This window comes from Triturus cristatus, chromosome 4_1 (assembly GCF_964204655.1).
Source record: "Triturus cristatus chromosome 4_1, aTriCri1.1, whole genome shotgun sequence".
Classification (NCBI taxonomy): domain Eukaryota; kingdom Metazoa; phylum Chordata; class Amphibia; order Caudata; family Salamandridae; genus Triturus; species Triturus cristatus.
In genome coordinates, this window is record NC_140585.1 from 665,602,299 (window position 1) to 665,621,948 (window position 19,650).

Sequence of the window (19,650 nt, forward strand, 5' to 3'; positions counted from 1 at the left end):
AGCGAGCGGTAAGGGTGTTAAGACCCGGGGAGGTGCCGCAGCGTCAGCCATTCTGGCAATATCGACGCCGACCTCCAACATGGAAAGGGAGAGTCAACAGGCTGTTTCGAGAATGGTGGTGGCGGACGGTGGACTGATGGAGCGGGGGGGACTGTTTCCTCCTCGCCTCCGAACAGCGATGTGCAGAAAGGAGGTATGGTGCAAAAACAGCGAACGGTGCCTGCTATTTTTAAAAAATCAGCTGGGAAAGGCAAACCGGAGGAAAATAAACTTGCTGGTCGGGAGAAAGCAAAGTCTGGTGGCAACGAAGTATCTGCAGCTGTATACTTATCTGTGGAAGATCAGTTGCTTATTCTGCCTGAGAGTGAAACAATGTTGCCAACTGTGGATGCGTTTGGCAGCTTGGCTAGAAAGTGTGGGAATGAGGTGGGGGAAGGTTGCAGCGCCATATCAGGGGCTAAAGGGACGGTTAGAGTGGCAAAATTACAAAGTTGTGACATTCATCAGCCTGAGGGGGAGTATCGAGATGAGGCGATAATGTATGATTTGGAGTCTGGAGATTGAGGTGGTAAGTTTTATTCAATGTCTGATCCTTCTAACTCCTCGGAGAATGAAAGCATTGCAGGGGACTGGGTTGATGATAATAGTTTCCAGCGCGATGAGGAGGAATTAAGTTCTGAAGTATCTATCAACCAGGGGACTGTTCGGAAAATTCAAGACTCTGTCAGCCGTTTTGTGAATGAAAAATCGCCCCCCGCTGAACCTTTAGCGTGGGACTGTTCATTTTCCCCTCAGGTGGAGAGAAACAGTGATACGGTCAATAGTTCTTTGGCGACATTCAATACAGTCAAAGAAGTTGAAAGTGAAATTACTCTTAGTACAATTTATCAAGTGATAATGGCACATAGAGAAGAAACTAAAGCGGAAGGTTTGCGGACCCAGGCTGCGGTTTGCAAACTACAGAATACAGTACGACGAGTTGCGAAGACATGCACCGAAATATCAACTGGGATTGGGGAAGCAGAGGAGAGGATATCTGCTATGGAGGATCAAATAGTGCAGCAGAAGGCGACGATAACAGCTTTGCAAAACTTAAGAGATGATACTGATGATAGGTGTGCTAACTTTAGCATAGTAGGTGACTTAAATATACATCTTGATCAGACGTCATCTCTATCCATCAGCTCCTTGTTAGCGGACCTGGAAGCGATGCAATTTAACCAACTAGTCACCTCCCCCACCCATATAGGAGGTCATATACTTGACCCCTTTTTTACCACCCTAGTTCGGGCTAGATCATCTGACCCGATGGTGGTGGGTTGGACTGACCATCTGTTGGTCAAGGTGTCATGCCCCCTAGAAAATCCGCAATTTAAACCTGTGGATAAACAGATCTTAAAGCGCAATTGGCGTAAACTCAAGTTGGAGGAGTTTGTCAGGATATTGGAGGCACAACCCCTGGGCAAACTGCAGAATGTGGAACAGGGATATGACCAGTATTGCAACTGGGTCCTTACTGCCCTCGATTCTCTTATACCTCTGCGCTGGGCTAAATGTCACGTAAAAAATCGCAGCCCTTGGTATAATGAGACTCTTGCCGAACTTAAGAGAACTTGCAGGCAAGCTGAGAGGGCCTGGCGAAAATCCTTTGATCCCACGTTAAAATCACTGTACTTTGCCCAGCTTAAGACCTATCACAGAGCTATCTGTCAAACCCGGGCCGCTTACTATGCAGCTGAGTTTTCCAACAGCCCTAACCCTTCTAAGTTAATTTTCAAGGTACTCAAAGACCTGATGGGGAAACGGGCTACCTCGCAAGAAATCTGCACGGACTCTCACTGTGAAAGTTTGGCATCCTTTTTCGTGGGGAAGGTGCAGACAATCTATCGAGGATTTATACCATCTGTCTTCGGGGATGCTCTTAGTGATATGAAGGTCCCGGTGTCCGAAACTCTGTCCATCCTGCCGGCTATGTCTAACGAGGTATTTGACACTCTGAGCCTTAAAATTAAATCTGGCTCCCCCTTAGACCCATTGAAGCCGGAGTTCCTTATTCGTCTCCCGCCTCTCTGTCGTGAACCCATTTTGGACGTGATTAATCTTTCCCTCAGTGAGGGCGTGGTCCCGCCATCCTGGAAGCAAGCTGTGGTCAGCCCTATTCTGAAGAAATCCAACTCTGACCCCTTGCTCCCGGAAAATTACCGGCCCATCTCCCTCCTGCCTTGGACCGCCAAGGTCACTGAGGCACACGTGAATTCCATCTTGTCTGCCCACCTCTCTCGTAATAACATTCTTGACGAGAGTCAAAATGGTTTTCGCGCCCAACACAGCACTGAAACTGCTTTGCTCTTCATGACCGAGCATTTGCGGTCAGTGCTGGATGCGGGGCAGACTGCGGCACTCCTATTGTTAGACCTGAGCGCCGCGTTTGACACGGTGTCTCATGACATTCTGATGCGGCGCTTGGAGGAAGTGGGTATTGGGGGGAAGGCTCTTCAGTGGTTCCGCTCCTTCCTCTCGGACCGGTCTTTCAAAGTAGCCATTCCACCTGGCCAGTCCTCTTTCCATTCTTTGGAACTGGGAGTCCCTCAGGGTTCTGCTTTAAGCCCCACATTGTTCAACTTGTATGTGAAACCGTTGGCCGCTGTCGTCAGGCAATGTGGCCTTACCATGACATCGTATGCCGACGACACGCAGCTGGCGGTGACACTCAGTGGGGACCCTGAGGTGACTGCGCCCAGGTTCCGTGCAGGACTTATAGCTGTGGCTAGCTGGATGCGTAGCAACTGCCTACAGCTTAATGCTAAGAAAACCGAGGTCCTGGTTGTGGGGAAGCAGGCGGAACTTTGGGGAGACCAGTGGTGGCCTTCTGAACTCGGGGTGTCCCCCATTCCAGCGGCCGAAGTTAAAAATCTGGGGGTGTGGCTGGATTCCAATCTTTCTTATACCAGCCATACAAAGAAGACAGCAGCTACCTGTTTTGGTATTCTGCGAGGGCTGAGGTCAGTCCTCAAATTCTTTGACCCCCCCACTCGGCAACTGGTGGTTCAGGCCTCTATTCTTTCCCGGCTGGACTACGGGAGTGCCTTGCTTCTTGGAGTCAACCAGGCTGAGGCTACTAGGCTTCAGAGGGTGCAGAACGCTGCTGCACGGGCCATTGTTGGCCTTCCGAGACGTGGCTCTGTCTCTGCTGTTCTGACCTCCCTTCACTGGCTTCCGGTCAGACAGAGAATCAAATTTAAGGCTCTCTGTCTGACATTTAAGATCCTGAAGCTTTCCTCTCCCCCTGCTTTGGCGGGCCTTATTTCTCCTTACGTCCCCACGCGGTCTCTCAGGTCTGAATCTTACCATCTGGCGACTAAGCCTAGGTTCAGGCTGAGTAGGATGGGAGGACGCTCTTTTCGTGTTCTGGCGGCTGATCTATGGAATTCCCTTCCTTTACATATTCGCGCCCTAAACAGCCTGACTCTTTTTAGACGCGCCATTAAAACACATCTGTTTGCCCCTGCTATCTGATTTCTCTTTTCTTGGCCTTGACCTGTTGTGTTGTGTACCTGATCAGGCGCCAGGACGCCCCTTCGCTGGGGCAGCTGTGCGCCTAATAAAAGTGAATAACATAACATAACATAACATACTAACTGGAAGTTAATTGATTTAGAAAACCGTTCCAGAAGGAATAACTTACGTGTTTTGGGTATTCCAGAGGGACGGGAGGGGAAGGATGCTAGGCATTTTTGTTATCGAGGTATTCTCTGAAGCATTTCCTGATCTTAAACAGTGGAACCTGGAGACAGAGATCCTAAGAGCACATAGATTTCCTTTTTTTCAAAGAGGTAGGGCAGGTGGACCTAATGAAAAACCTAGGATGATACTCATCTGTTTGAACAATTATTTGTTGAGAGAGGCATTGTATGACTTGGCCAGGCCAGACAGGAAGAGGACTGGTAAGGGTTGTGACTTTTTTGTCCGTCCAGTTTTCTGTCAGGCTACTGTTCAAAAGAGATGGAAGTTACGCCAATTGATTCCATCCTTTCAGTCTAAAGGGCGCAGGCCTTCCTGCTGAATCCTGCAAAGCTGAAAGTAATTCATAAGGAGAAGACTCAGTTGTTTTGTGTCAGAAAAATTAGCAGAGGAATTTTTGAAGGCTATGTGATGATAACATACAGCTAAGTTTAGTATAGGATCTCCATTAGTATGGCTATCTGTTTTAAAATGTTTTAAAATGTTTGTTTTTGCGGGCTGTGGGATGGTCATGGGGGATTCGGGGGGTACGGTTTCAATCCACTATCCATCATTGAGGGCCTAGTCCTTATGCCTCATTTGGGTGGGAGAGGGTTGCTGGGGGGACAGGGGCAAGGGGTGGGGAATGGGGGTGGCGAAGGGGGGAAAGGCACAGAGGGTTGGTGGTGGTTGTTGGTGAGTAGAATGGTTATGGTACTTATGTGTTTGAGGCAGATTATACTGTGTTTGAGATTCTGTTTGGAGGGAGTGAAGGGCAGTCAAGAGTGCTCGATCGATTTTGTTGATTTAACTTGATAACGGATATGGCTCGATTTTCTATTTGTTCGTGGAACATATGTGTCCCCCGGACAGGTCACCCCCCGAGCACACTCCCCGTGAGTGAGCCCGTCCCCTGGTGCCACCTCTGCCCTGAGCTGTGCCCTGCGCCCTCTGTTGTGCCCCGACCGCCGGATCCGCTTGGTCTGCGGATCTCCTGTGCCCCCTGCCACCAGCTTGCTTCGCCGCCTTTTCGTTTTTCCCGCCGTTTTGCCCAGCCCCCTGTGCTCCCCCCCCCTCGCCCAGCCCCGGCCGCGTTTCCCGCCACCTCCCCGCCGCTGCCCCCCTGCGGCCCTGCCCCCTTCCCTCGCTCGCCCTCCGCATTCGCCACCCCGCTCCCCCTCCCAGCTGCCCCTCCCTCGCTCCGCCCCCCACTCTCCTCATATGGCAGAGTGGCCAACGCGCAGCGTGCACGCGCAGCGGGCGCGCCGATTGTGCGCCGAAGGTGCGCCAAAGGTAAGCCCGTCTGCGCCCGTCCGTGCCTGGCCCGCGCCCAGCGCCCGAACCCCTGGCCCCCGAGGACCCCAGCCCACCCGCCAGACGTACGCCGCCGCCACCCTCAATGCACTCAACACCGGCCGAACCCCGGGATGCTACCAAGCCACCCCGAGACGCACCCACGGACCCTTCAGCTGCCTCGCCTGCAAGTTCACCTGCATCCGGACCTGCCCCGCACCAGCACCCGCCAAGCCGAACACCAGCAGCAACCACCTCAAGTGCATCCTGCTCAACACCCGCTCCGTCCACAGACACGCCATCGAACTCTGGAACCTCCTCGACACCACATCTCCAGACGTTGCCTTCCTCACGGAAACCTGGATGAACGACTCCTCAGCGCCCGACATCGCCATCGCCATCCCAGAGGGATACAAGATCACCCGGAGAGATCGCAACAACCAGACTGGAGGAGGCATCGCCATCGTCCACAAGAACACCATCCGCATCACGACCAACACCGACGACACCCTGACTACCGCCGAACACCTACACTTCCAGATCCACACCGACCCTAAGACCACCCTCAGAGGCACCCTGATCTACCGACCCCCGGGACCACGCACACCATTCAGCGAAGACATCACCGACTTCATCAGCCCGCACGCCCTCCCCTCCACTGACTACATCCTCCTGGGGGACATCAACTTCCACCTGGAGAACAACAACGACCGCAACACCACCACCCTGCTTGACAACCTCGCCAACCTCGGACTCAAGCAGCTGGTGTCCACCCCCACGCACCTCGCCGGACACACACTCGACGCCGTCTTCTCATCAAGCAAAGACATCGCCTTCAGCCACGCCACTGGACTCCACTGGACGGACCACAGCTGCGTCCACTTCACCTTCAGAAGAACCACGATCCACCACCACCGGCAACAGGATGCTCGAAGAAGCTGGAACAAGATCACAGCCGACCAGCTCGCCGCTTCCCTGAGCCAGCACCCTCCAGCCAGCTCAGCGAACCCTAGCCAGGCCGCCGACAACCTCACGAAGTGGATCAGCACCTGCGCGGACGAACTCGCCCCACTGAGGATCCCGCCCAGCAGACCCGGCAGCAAGAAGGCCCCATGGTTCACCGACGAACTCAAGAGCTCCAAGAAGAACTGCCGAGCCCTCAAGAAAGCCTGGAGAAGGGAGCCAACACCGGACAACATGACCACCCTCAAGCTCGCCACCCGGAAGCACCATCAACTAATCCACGCCACCAAGAAAACTGCATTCAAGGACCGGCTGGACAACAACGCACACAACTGCAAGGAACTCTTCAACATCGTGAAAGAGCTCTCCAACCCCAACGCCGGAAACAACGACATCACCCCATCGCAAGACCTCTGCAACTCCCTCGCCTCCTACTTCCACAACAAGATCGCTGACATACACAACAGCTTCATCCCACAAACAACGCCCCCCACGACCGCACCAATGCCCCCCACCACCACCCTCAGCGCCTGGACCCCGATCAACACAGAAGACACCATCCGCACGATGAACTCTATCCACTCCGGATCTCCGACCGACCCCTGCCCTCACCACGTATTCAACAAGGCCAACGCTGTCATCGCACCCCACCTGCGGGACATCATCAACACCTCCTTCGACACCGCCACCTTCCCTGAGAGCTGGAAGCACGCCGAACTCAGCGCTCTACTAAAGAAACCAACAGCGGACCCCACCGAACTCAAGAATTACCGCCCCATCTCGCTCCTCCCGTTTCCAGCCAAAGTCATCGAGAAGACCGTCAACAAGCAGCTGGCCGCCTTCCTCGAGACGAATGGAACCCTCGACCCCTCACAGTCTGGCTTCCGAGCCAACCACAGCACCGAGACCGCCCTCATCGCTGCCACCGATGACATCCGAGCCCTGCTGGACAACGGAGAAACAGCGGCCCTCATCCTCCTAGACCTCTCCGCGGCATTCGACACTGTCTGCCACCGCACCCTAGTACAGCGCCTCAGCAACGTCGGAATCCAGGAGAAGGCACTGGAATGGATCATCTCCTTCCACGACGGAAGGACACAGAGAGTCCGCCTACCACCGTACAAGTCAGAGGCCACCGAAGTCATCTGCGGCGTCCCCCAAGGATCCTCACTCAGCCCCACCCTCTTCAACGTCTACATGAGCCCCCTTGCGGCCATCGCACGCCAACACAACCTCAACATCATCTCCTACGCCGACGACACCAAGCTGATCCTCTCCCTGACTAACGACCCCGCCGCCGCCAGAGCCAACCTCCACGAAGGGATGAAAGACGTAGCCGAGTGGATGATGACCAGCCGCCTGAAACTGAACTCAGACAAGACGGAAGTCCTCATCCTGGGCTCCTCGCCCTCCGCCTGGGACGACTCCTGGTGGCCCCCCGCCCTGGGCACCGCACCCAAACCGACAGACCACGCACGAAACCTGGGCTTCATCCTGGACTCCTCCCTCTCCATGACCAGACAAGTCAACGCCGTTTCCTCGTCCTGTTTCAACATCCTGCGCATGCTACGGAAGATCTTCCGGTGGATCCCCACCGAGACCAGGAAGACGGTCACCCAGGCCCTTCTCACCAACCGACTGGACTACAGCAACGCCCTCTACGCCGGAACCACCGCCAAGCTCCAGAAGAGACTCCAGCGGGTACAGAACGCCTCAGCCAGACTCATCCTCGACATCCCCCGAAGCAGCCACATCTCCGGACATCTGAGAGACCTGCACTGGCTCCCCGTCAACAAGAGAATCACCTTCCGTCTCCTCACCCACACACACAAAGCCCTACACGACCAAGGCCCGAGCTACCTCAACAACCGCCTCAACTTCTACGCTCCCAAACGCCATCTCCGATCAACCAGCCACGCCCTCGCCGCCGTCCCCCGCATCCGAAGAGCGACAACAGGAGGAAGGTCCTTCTCCTACCTGGCCGCCAAGACCTGGAACTCCCTCCCTCCCGACCTGCGCCTGACCCAAGACCACCTCCCCTTCAGGAAGAAGCTCAAGACCTGGCTGTTCGAGCAGTAGCGGCACCCCCCCCAAGCGCCTTGAGACCCTCCGGGTGAGTAGTGCGCTTTATAAATGGCTTGATTGATTGATTGATTGATTGATTGGGGTGATGGCTCAGATGCAGTGATATGACTTGTTATGTGTACAAGAAACACATATAGCGTGGAATAATCGAAAATGGCTTAATGATCTGGGCATGGAAATTTTAGGATGTACCAAACAAAGCTCTAATACTAGAGGTGTAGCAATTTTCATGAGACATGGGTTAGGGGTATGTAGGCGGGTAAAAGAGGATGCTCTGGGGCGCTGGATAATTGTTGAATTGGTTGTCAATGGTTTTTTATGTACAATCTGTTCAATCTATGGATCTAATTTGGATGATCCAGAGGTGCTATATCATTTAAGGATTGAATTGGCGGTTTGGCCAGCCCCCTTAATTTTTTGTGGGGATATTAATCTTCATTTGGAGGGGGACTTTGACATTACAGGAAATAGTCCATACATGGGAAAAAAGATCAAAGTTAAAGAGTTTGGCCTGGTTGATGTATGGTTTGCCTAGAAGAGAAATGCCCCCGGTAATACTTTTTACTCTGCTCCCCACAAGAAGCATGTTCGCCTAGATTTTTTTTTACTTCTGCAAATGTGGTGGCAAATGCAAGGATAGAGATCATGCCGAGGATAATCTCAGACCACAATGCGTTGGTATTGGAACTCGACATAAGAACAAAGGTGCAATCGAAAGTATGGACCTTCGAGCGCAATCTTTTGTTAGATCCCGAATATTGTAAATATATGTGTGAGTGGATCCCAGAATTTTTTTAAATCAATCGTGGTACAGCTTCGGATGCTATTGCATGGGACACATTCAAGGCTGGTGTGCGGGGAGCGACATTGAGTTATTCGATAACTAAACAACGTAAATTACTTACGGAAATTAAGGAGGGGATGAAGCAGCTTAGGCTTTTGGAAATTCGGTTCATGGGCGAGCTGACACACCAGTAAAATACTGACGAAACCTTAAAGGCTATTGCCATTTTGAAAATGAAAATTCACCAACATTTTGTAACAAAGACTGCAGCGAAGCTGGCCATATATAGAGCTCAGGTTTATGAATCAGGGGAAGATGCTGGTAGAGTTTTAGCTAAGAGACTGCAACAAAGGGAAACTCTGAATCGAATATGCAGGATACAGGACCATAATGATAGGATACAGGACTCGCCAGCCGAAGTCTTGAATGTCTTTTGCAGATTTTATACTGCTCTTTATACAGAGGGTGTAATAACCAATGCAGGAGGGCAAATGAAAGAATTTAGTGACAATATTGAAACCAGTAAAGTCTCACAAGACCAAAATGCGGTATTAGCAGCAGATGTAACTTGGGAGGAGGTGGAGGCAGCAATACTATCATTAGCTATGGGCAAAGCAGTGGGTCCCGATGGTATTCCGTTGGAATTTTATAGAACTTTTCATCAGGTGCTAATACCAGAACTCGTGATATTATTTCTTGATGCCCAACGCGGTATAGCACCAGAGTCATGGCGAAAAACTACGATTATTTTTTTTTTAAAAAGGGTAAGCCCGCGCTTTCCCCATCATCTTACAGGCCGATATCGCTGATCAACTTGGATAGCAAGATTTTTTCTTACATTTTAGCTTTACGCTTAGCAGCAGTTATTACCCCTCTTGTTTCTGTTTTCCAGCATGGGTTTATCCCTGGGAGGGATACCACCGACCATGTAAGAAGGGTTATTGCCCTTCTGGATTGGGCCCAGGCAACAGACTCGGTGCTAGGGGTGATCCTGTTGAACGCCGAAAAGGCGCTCGACAGGGTCTCCTGGCAATATATGTGGGAGGTTATGCGCTGGAAGGGCTTCTGTGCGGAGTTCATACAAGAAGTTAAGACTTTATATATAAGCCCAGTGGCCACTATACGGATATCAGGGCTAGAATCTGAGGTATTTAATATAAATAGGGGCACAAGGCAGGGGTGCCCGTGCTCCCCCCTTTTATTTGCTCTATATATTGATTTATTTTTGGATACGCTAAATTGCCACATGGGTATCAAAGCTATCAGCTTTAGTGGTGTAGAGTATAGAGCACTTGCCTATGCCGACGATATAATTATAGTATCTAGTGATATTGTAACAGCTCTTCCGGCAATAAAAGTACTAGCGGCACAGTTTGGTCATTTTTCAGGGTATAAACTTAATATAGAAAAAACTCAGGTACTCTATTCTGGTAAGGATCCCCCGGCAGATGTAGTAGTGACACCTAAGGCAACATACTTGGGAATAATAATTACTCCTACTGTGGATAGAATTCCTGCCCTGAATATTCTCCCAGTTATTGAGAAGGTAAACGCGACTTTGGAACGTTTGGATCATCTGCACCTTTCCCTCCATGGCAGATGTAACGTTTTAAAAATGCTGGTTCTCCTCAAATTTTTGTATATATTTAGAACAATTCCTTTAGAATTCCATAATTCATGTTTTTTAAAATTAGAGAGGATGAGTTCTAGATTTTTGTGGGGATACCGAAGAACAAGAAGGGCCTATAAGAAAATGATCCTTCCAAGAAATCGGGGGGGTTGGGGTATCCCACACTTTATAATGTATTATTGGGCTGCCATGTTGCAGATTCTGGGGCCGCTTGTTGTTGGGAGTAAAACCTTGATTCCTCTTAGTCATAGACCATCAATTTATGAATTTGGGCTGGGAAGTGAAGCCAATGGCTGTCTAGTAACTATTGTAGAACCGAGCTATTATAAAAAAACAAGGTTTAAGATCTTGAAGGCAGCCTATAAAGTTTGGCAACAAGTTAAACGGCTATACCACATTCCTAAATTAAACTCATATACTCCTTTTAAAGCCTCTGGGCTACTACCAGTAATTTTTCGGGATCATGTAGCATTTAAATGGGGCCTAAAAGGTATATGCTGTTTAGGGGATTTGTTTGATCAGGGGGATCTACTAGCATTCTCAGACCTTAGAGAAAAGTTTGGGTTAGATAAGCAAGTTTTTTCAAATATTTACAAATTCGGAGTTATATGGATAAACTTGGTGTAAATACAGGCAAACAATTCGGGAAAAGGGCATTAATAGAGAAAATGAAGTGCAGAATATCGATAGGGCAGTATTATCAACAGTTGGTTGAAGTCCTATCAGATGATTTGGAGGAATGTCAAAAGAAATGGGAACGTAAATTTGGTGTGGAGGAACTCAACATAAGTAAATCGCTGGAGTTTGCTAACAGTGTATTAATGACAGGAAGATTACACAGTCAGCACTATATGGCTATGTACGATTTATATTACTCCCCTAGGAAGATATCTCGGTGGGGAGCAACAGCAGGGGTTAAATGTAATCAATGTGGGCTGTTTGCGGCTGATTCACTCCATATGTATTTCTCCTGTCCAAGATTGGGGAGATTCTTTCTAGAGCTGGAGGGATTTCTAACCATTATATTTGGAACCCCTATAGCGATTACGGGCGATTTAATCATCATTGTGGTAGGCTCGGATTCAACGGCTAATGTAAGAAACGATTCTTCAAGCGCACTTTTGTTTATTATGATGGCAGTGGTTCGTGCATGTATTACTAATGAGTGGATAAGTCCTGATCCTCCCACTTTTTTGAATTGGAGAGCTAGATTATTGGCCATGTACAATTTTGAATTGTCAATATATAGAACTAAAGGGCGAAGGAAGAGAAGGCTGGGTAGTAAAATTTTAACTGGTAGGGCGGCCGCTGAGGGAGGGCATGGGTTTGTGGATTTTGGAAAAAAGAAAACTTACCTGCCGCTCCGCTCCTGCTGACGGCCACCTTGCTGCTCCTCTGTCCGCCGTCTGGCCAGAAGTGGATTGGCCCTCAGGTCACAGGCTCCACACCCAATCCAGATGCTGCTCTCACATGAGAACAGCACCAGGATTGGTCTAAGCGGCCTCATTTGCCGCTCAGACAGCGCATTGGAGCCTGTGCCTTTTCTCCAAACCTGCTGTGTAACACAGCAAGAGAAACATAAGTGGGCCAAGCACACATGGGCACTTATGAGTGCAGTCTACTCCTCCTCCCTGACATGCCCAGCCCCGCCCTGCCCTATCGTTATTGCGGGTCTCAGACAGACAGCATAAAATAAAATGACAATAACTGTGTTATTGTAATTTTATTTGTTATTGTCATGTTATTTATCATCTACTGGCATGGTTGGGGGCCGACACTCCTCCTCGGTAAAAGAGGAGTCGCCCATGTGCAGCTCAGTGGGAACTGTGCTGCTGCTGGACCACTGCAATGTATTCTAGGAACAGCAGTACCCTAACATTATTAATCTCAACGGGGCCACTGCCATGTGCTCACTGCAGACAGGAAGAAGTGAAGTAGAAGTTGGTAGGGCAAGGTATGGGCCTTACCTCGGCCCCATCACATTTCCAATCACCTGTTGCACTGTGGAGTATGCAATAGCCACTCCACTGGCTTGGTGTGCCCCATCATCTCCAATCCCAGATCACCATTGATGTCCCCATATGTGGTGCCCAGCCTGCCCCTTCACCCTCCCTGGCAAGCCCACACACTGAAAGCGGAGATGAACTGTACCCCTAAGCAGGCAGTGAGTGCCTCAGTCCTGAGACCTTCCAGACTCCTGCCTCTCATTTTATGGGCAGACTATGCTATCATCCCCCATAAACAGCATGGTCACTGCTATCAGATCACCACTTCAGACATGAAGAGCATGAATTCCAACTGCAGATCAACGGGCATTCTGAAATTCATTGTCATTAGCAAATCCCTTGCTCTCCTGTATTTCCAGCTGATCTAAGATACATTTGTGTCATGTAGAAAACATATTAAGAGCATCTAAGGTGACCAGAAGAACCTTGTGAGTTGGCTTGAAGACTCACATGTGAATAATCACATGTAAATGTCAGTGATGTTAGGGATGAAATTTAGATGATGGTAAGCCACTGCACTAAAGTTGCACACTTTTCAAACAAATTGATTAAGAAACGCCTTGAAAGACAGCACTCAAAATGGAAAAGTGCTAGGGTTGTTATAGTGTCAGGGACAGTATCTGTGTTTTGGACCTATCAAGGCACAGTTTGCCTGGGGCATTTGTAACTGAACGTTTGCTAAGCGAAAAAAACCTGTGAATTCCTCTGACTTTTCTTATTGTTAGATATAGCTCAGATTGAGGCCATTCAAGCGCAGGGAGGGCCCCAAACATTCATTGCCCCCTCAAACCTTGAAAGGGACCCAATTCAGCCCAAGGCCAAGGAATATATGTGAGCTATTGGAGACTCGGAGACCCCCTCAACAAATACTGCAAGGGTGCCTCATCATCTTGCTTTATGCCACTGCTGTTCGTCACTGCATCTGCAGCATCTGAGCCATCACCCCCCTTTTCCTTTTGTCATTTAGGCCACATACGTTCCACAAACAAATAGAAAATCGAGCCATATTCGTTATCAAGTTAAATCAACAAAATCGATCGAGCACTCTTGACTGCCCTTCACTCCCTCCAAACAGAATCTCAAACACAGTATAATCTGCCTCAAACACATAAGTACCATAACCATTCTGCTCACCAACAACCACCACCAACCCTCTGTGCCTTTACCCCCCTTTGCCACCCCAATTCCCCACCCCCTGCCCCTGCCCCTGCCCCCCCAGCAACCCTCTCCCACCCAAATGAGGCATAAGAACTAGGCCCTCAATGATGGATAGTGGTTTAAGGAGTAAAGTGTGATGGTAGGTGCCAGAGATCCCAAACAGAGTACAGATGTGGCCTTTGGTTCTTGGAAAGATGAATTCCTTGCATGTATCTACAAAGGTGGATTGGGTTCATTAAAGGTGGACTGGGGCGGTACGGGAAACAAGGTCAGGCTGGAAATTATTGAATAGCCGGTTGGATTCTGATGGAAAGATAGTCTCCTGGGTCTGAATATCTATCATAATGTCTATAACACCTGTGCTATCCTGACGGGAGGGTGCAGAGTGGGTAGTTAAAAGAATGAAGTGAAGAAAGTACACATAGCAGACTCTTGAGCTTGAAAGGTTTTTTTTTAGAACGCAAAATAACATAAATAAAATACATGTGCAATAATAATATGCAGATTTAAATGAGCTTCAAATGTGTTTAAATGTGTAAATTGTGGTAGGAAGTCATACCTACTCATACTAGGCCTCAAAAATGTTTGAAGCAGCATTGCTTAGTAAATAATTTGACAAGATGTGCTGAAGCACAGATAAAAAGTTTATTGTGTGACCTTTCAATGATAATGTTTTCCTAATTAAAATAAAATTTTCACATAACTCTGCAAAATGTTTCTGCTCATACAAAGGTTTTTAAATACTTGTTTGGAATGTATCATTTAGTAGAATTGTGAAGAATAACCACACATGGAATACAGCACATAAACTGAGCTTGACCTCTTTTAACATACTTGTTTTACTTCCAAGGGATGATGTTGTGCTAATAATTTCTCCGTTACTGCAGATGTTTCGATTTCTACATAGCTCAATGTTAGCAATACATACAATGTGTTTTATTAGAAGGTTAGATAGAGTCTCATTCATCTGAGGAGAAGTCCTGAATGTGAAAAGGCCGTATGTGTAGTTTAGGATGATATAACAAAGTTGCATATTTAGAGATTACTGTCTGTGAACTTTTGCATTAGTGTGAGATCCTGTTTCCAGGAGAACACAGAAAGCTGATTGATCGAAAGGACGAAAAGATGCAAGATGAACTGCAACATTGGTTTAGACTGTTTCTAATAATATGTGTTCCTAGAGTAGGTTTACCCATGCGTTTGCCCAGCCCGTATTGCTGCTTGTGGTTACTACTGCTACTCCTACTGCACATTTACCCTGCCATATTCCTCATTGCTTTAAAACTCCACTGAGTTTCGTGAACCTCTCTTCATGGGAAGTTCTGCTTTGATTGACTATTGAATCTGAGCTTTATGATTGATCTCACTGTCGCAAACTTGAATTCTTTGTGGGTTCCTTCTGACATCTTTCTGCCCCCTCCTTAGAACAGGGATTCTTCCTTTATGCATTCTATTATAATCTCGAATTAACCATAGTTTTTATCAACTTCTGTTAATGATTGAATATTGTAACTAATACAAATAAAACTGATGGTTTTGAATAAAGCTGATTAACTAAACTTTGGATTATAAAACCCTTAAAAACATTCTATTGGCTCTCATTATTGACTGAACTTAAGGTAGAGATTGTTATTACTATGTTTATGATGATTTGCTCCTGATCTTTTCAAAAACAATGTCCAAGGTCAAAGCAACCTTGTTACTGAACTGAAAGCGGAGATCAGCCCTGTGTGAGATGGTAAACAGAGTTTATTTAAACTAATTCCTGCTCCAAAAAGCTCCTTCCCTTAACAATTTTTAAGCTTTGATACAGTTAGCGTCCTCCTGTGCCGAGAAGAATAAGCTTTCTTTATCTTTCAACATAAAATTGTGACTACATATTAATTTTGACCATTCAAATAATTTATGCATTAAATTCCAAACAAGCGATGGCATATAAAACATTCAACTTTCTAAAATGCATAGCTGCAAGTAAACGTGCACAATTATTGCTTAGCTTTGAGAAATGAAGAGACAAGTTTGAGTCCAATGACAGCTACTGACCTAGAATCTTTAGTTCTGCATTTGCGGATATAGTTCCATATTTGTTTTCAGCTATACACTGATACATTCCAGCATCCTCCAAGGTCAAGCTGTATATTCGCAGTTCCCCTTTATGGTACTGCAAAGCAAATAATAAAAATAAGTAATTTCACAGAGTGGGCTTTGGTTTTAAAGATGAGAATTCAATGTAGTTAATAAACACTCACAGGCAACGGAAATGTACATAAGCACATGTTAAACGGCAGCAAGGGTGTGTTGTTAGTTGGTGGCCAAGGAGTAGGGGTCAGGGAGGCAGGAGAAGGCACTGTGGAGCAAGGGAATGCTGGAATGAGTGTTATCTGCTCCCCCGAGGTCAGCATTTCTAGACCTGAGATTACGAGGTACATCTCAATAGTGGCCTTGGAATGCTGCTCAAGAAACTGTTAATGATGTCAAGCAGTATTAATGGGGTATGTCATGAAAACATATTGTAAACAAAATATGATTTATGGCACAGCTGTAATTTATATGCGAAAGTTCTTGGGGAAGGTAGAGAGTAAACAAGAGATACAGAACGTGTAGTATGTCCTCGTGTGTATTGGAAAACTAAGAAGTGCAATAAAGTGATCCATGAAATGTATATTAATCATATGCTTGAAAAAATTACCGACAGTCCATTTTTCAACCATCTGATAGTTGGTAAGGGTTTGCCAGTTGCCACGCATGGCCAGTAGAGGTCGCTTCCGATATCTCTTTCAGTATCATTAATATGCTCAACCCATTCTGGAAGTGCTACAATAAAATGACAAGGACAGCAGTTCATAATTGTGAACAAGCATGTTTGTTGTAATGGGGAGGGCAGGGAGAACACCAGGGAATAACAAAAGCATCACATCTTGTCAAGGGAAGGTAAATACTTCTATGTACATATGAAGGGCAATTTGTTTTGAAAACGGCACAAAGATTAATAAAAAAAATCAACAAATACTGTAGGAAACATAGATACATCATTATGTTCCAAAATTAAAATAGCATTGCAGTATAAATCACAAATTAAGATTTTCGTTCAAGATAGCTCACAAATAATTAATAAAGGTAAAGTTACACTTTTGGTGTAAGTTTATGATTTATTTGCTATTTTACAAACTATGAGTTTAGTTTTACATGTGTAGAATTTTTTACAACTGCAGAGAGTGTCCTATATTTTAATGGGTGGAGTTCTCCATAGTCGTAAAAATACTATACGTAAAACTACACTTGTATTTTGTCTATAGTGAAAAAATAGTAAACTTGCACCAAAGTGTAAGTTTAGCTTCGTGAATAAGGCCAATAACCATAGAAATTAAACAGTTATAGTTAGAGTTATGTCCCAAAACTATAACTATAACTAACACCCCCGCCATGCACAGTTTCCTCATCAATAATTTTACAGCAAATGTTGTACTGATATTATCAATGATATCATAGAAGGGTAATTAGCAGTTCATGGGGAGGGCGCAAGTTATAGCTACCTTAGGGCATGAGTCATACTTTCTTGACATAACTCTAACTGCTGAATTTCTATTGTTTTGTGTGTGTAAATTTGAAACCTAACTATAACGTCCCTGTAACCTTTGTTTTTTTCCATGAATTTCAAAGGGATTTTAATTCCTATTTCCTAACTATAACGTTTCTGTAGCCTTTGGTTTTTTTCTCTGAATTTCTTTGTTTTTTTAATGCAGTGGAGGCTTAGCCACAGGGCCTGGCCTGTAGCCAGGCCCTCCAGGCAACCCCTCCGCATGCAGCCAACCCATGCCACTTGGCCTCCCTCCCTGGGCCAATCCCATGGCACCCAGCCACATTATAAATGGGGAGGGGGACATGTGGCCCCCCTCGCTACATCAATTTTGGCCCGAGGACCCCTTGCCCCAGGGCCTGGCCAATTATAAATGGGGAAGATTGGACATGCATCCACCATCCCGGGGCCAATTTCAGCCTCGGGGATCCCATCCCTCTGTTCCAAGGCAGTTACAGGTGGGTTACGTTGAGCTCATCCTGGCCACCCACTTTCTTTTTGTTGGAAGCCAAGGGGGGTTTCCAAATGGCCTCGCAGCCCCAGCCAGCTCCCCACCTCCAATGGGAGCCAGCATTTGCTGCTCTCTACTGGCAGGAGTAATTTTTTTTTTCAACTGTCTCCCTGCTAGCATTTTAAACAAATAAGAAGTCAGTTCCCAGCATGCCACAGCATTTTACATGCTCCTGTCCGCTGGGAGCAGACTTAGTGTTTGCTTTCGCTTGGTTGGAGCTTTAAAATTGCTCCCACCATGCAAGACCAAACACGTTATGTGCCGGGTGGGCACCCGTGACATAGCAGATGCTCGGCCCTCGAGGATGGGGTCCCCAGGGCCATTAATGGCTCTGTAAGGGGGTGCTGCATGGCCCCTCCATTTTGTATGGGGGTCCCTAGTGCCAAACGCAACTGGGGAAGGGGACGACACGTCACCCCTTCTCTATTTGTTTGAAGGCCGGGACTGGGGGATAGGGTCCCCAGGCCATAATTGGCCTGGGAGAGGGTCTTTGCAGGCCCTCACCCCAATTAAAAAATTGTTTGGGCTTTGGGATAGGGTTCCTGGGGCAAAATTTGCCTGGGGAGGGGGGCCGCATGAGTCTACCTCCCTTAATCTAAAAGGCATTTCCCCGTGGGAACTGGCCCACCCGTGGGCCTGTAGAAAAAACAAGAGCGGGAGACCACAATTGCTTTTTAAACATTTTTGCTGCAGATTCGGTATTTGGCCTCCATCGGGGTTATGGTATTCCTACCTTGCCCTCTTTTATTGTTTTTTATGGTTTTATTTAGACTTGGGCTCAATCCCGAGTCCCAAGATGTCTGTCAACACTTCCTGGATGAAGTGTTGGCAGTTAATCAGATCTCACCATGAGATCTGTCCGATCCATGGAGGATTCGCGGCCCTAGATATCTATCCATTATTTTTCTTAAATAACTCCAAAACTACTGAACAAATTTACACCAAACTATGAAAAGAGATATTTCTGGACCAAGATCTAGCTTTCTGCTAAATTAGGTGTAATTCTGTTTAGCGGTTCGGGTTTGTTTTTGTGTCTAAAAAACCTATGGGTAATTGCATGGGGGAAACTCGTTTTGGGACCCACTTTTTCCCGACACTTGCTTCATAAATCAACCCGAAACGTTCCAAACAGCAGCTGAAGTGATTGGAATGCTAGTTTTGAAAAATTTATGAAGATGTATCAAATGGTGCCAAAGCTATTAGCAAAACAATAAACGCTTTGTCTATGGAAACTAGGTCCTAACTATAACTACCCACTGACGGCTTCCAGTAGGATGGATATATATATTTGTGAAGTCCCAGGCCCCACCCTATCTAAATGCACCATTCCACTCATTCCCCGCACTACAAACTATGATTGATGTAACTAGCCCACTGCTGATCCTATGTTCCATGATGTATCAATGTGCAAATTAGTACAAATACTGAAAAACTAATGTTGCTGTGCAGCACATGGTTTATAGAAAAGCATTATATAAAGACATGAATACAATAAATCAAATGAGTAATTGAATGGCATGGTGCTAACACTTGCATTCTGCCTCTTTGCCTTGCAGCGAACCAATCAGTAAAAAAAAATGGAAATTATAAATGTTTCAAGCAATCTTGTTTGAGTGATTACATGCCAAAAGTGTCAAATGTTCTGCTGACTACACCGCATGTGTGCTTCCTCCAGTGCAGGAGAAACACAACTGAATTTTAAGAGTCATTCTTTTTGGTAACGTATTATGTCTTCTCACATTTGTTAAATTCAATCTTATTTAAATTTTTAAAAAATTGTTTCTCACCACTGTTAAGAACTGATCATAATACATGTAATAATAATTGGTTTCATGTCCAATGAGGTTCTATTGTATAGTTCAATATTTTTTGATTTGTAATGTGAATAATGAGGTTGTAAAGAGGGTACATGTTCATTCTAAA

At 46.8% G+C, this 19,650-nt stretch overlaps 1 protein-coding gene across 3 annotated transcripts in view; it reads right to left on the reverse strand.

Annotated features, from left to right (window-relative positions):
- CNTN1 (contactin 1) overlaps positions 1–19,650 on the reverse strand; it is a 988,997-nt gene that overhangs the window by 400,419 nt on the left and 568,928 nt on the right. For all 3 annotated transcript variants that reach the window (XM_085653079.1, XM_085653080.1, XM_085653081.1), the window contains 2 exons: positions 16,329–16,453; positions 15,683–15,800 (listed from right to left, as the gene is read on the reverse strand). In XM_085653079.1, coding sequence (XP_085509205.1) covers positions 15,683–15,800; positions 16,329–16,453 — 243 coding nt within the window. The remainder of the gene's footprint in view (positions 1–15,682; positions 15,801–16,328; positions 16,454–19,650) is intronic.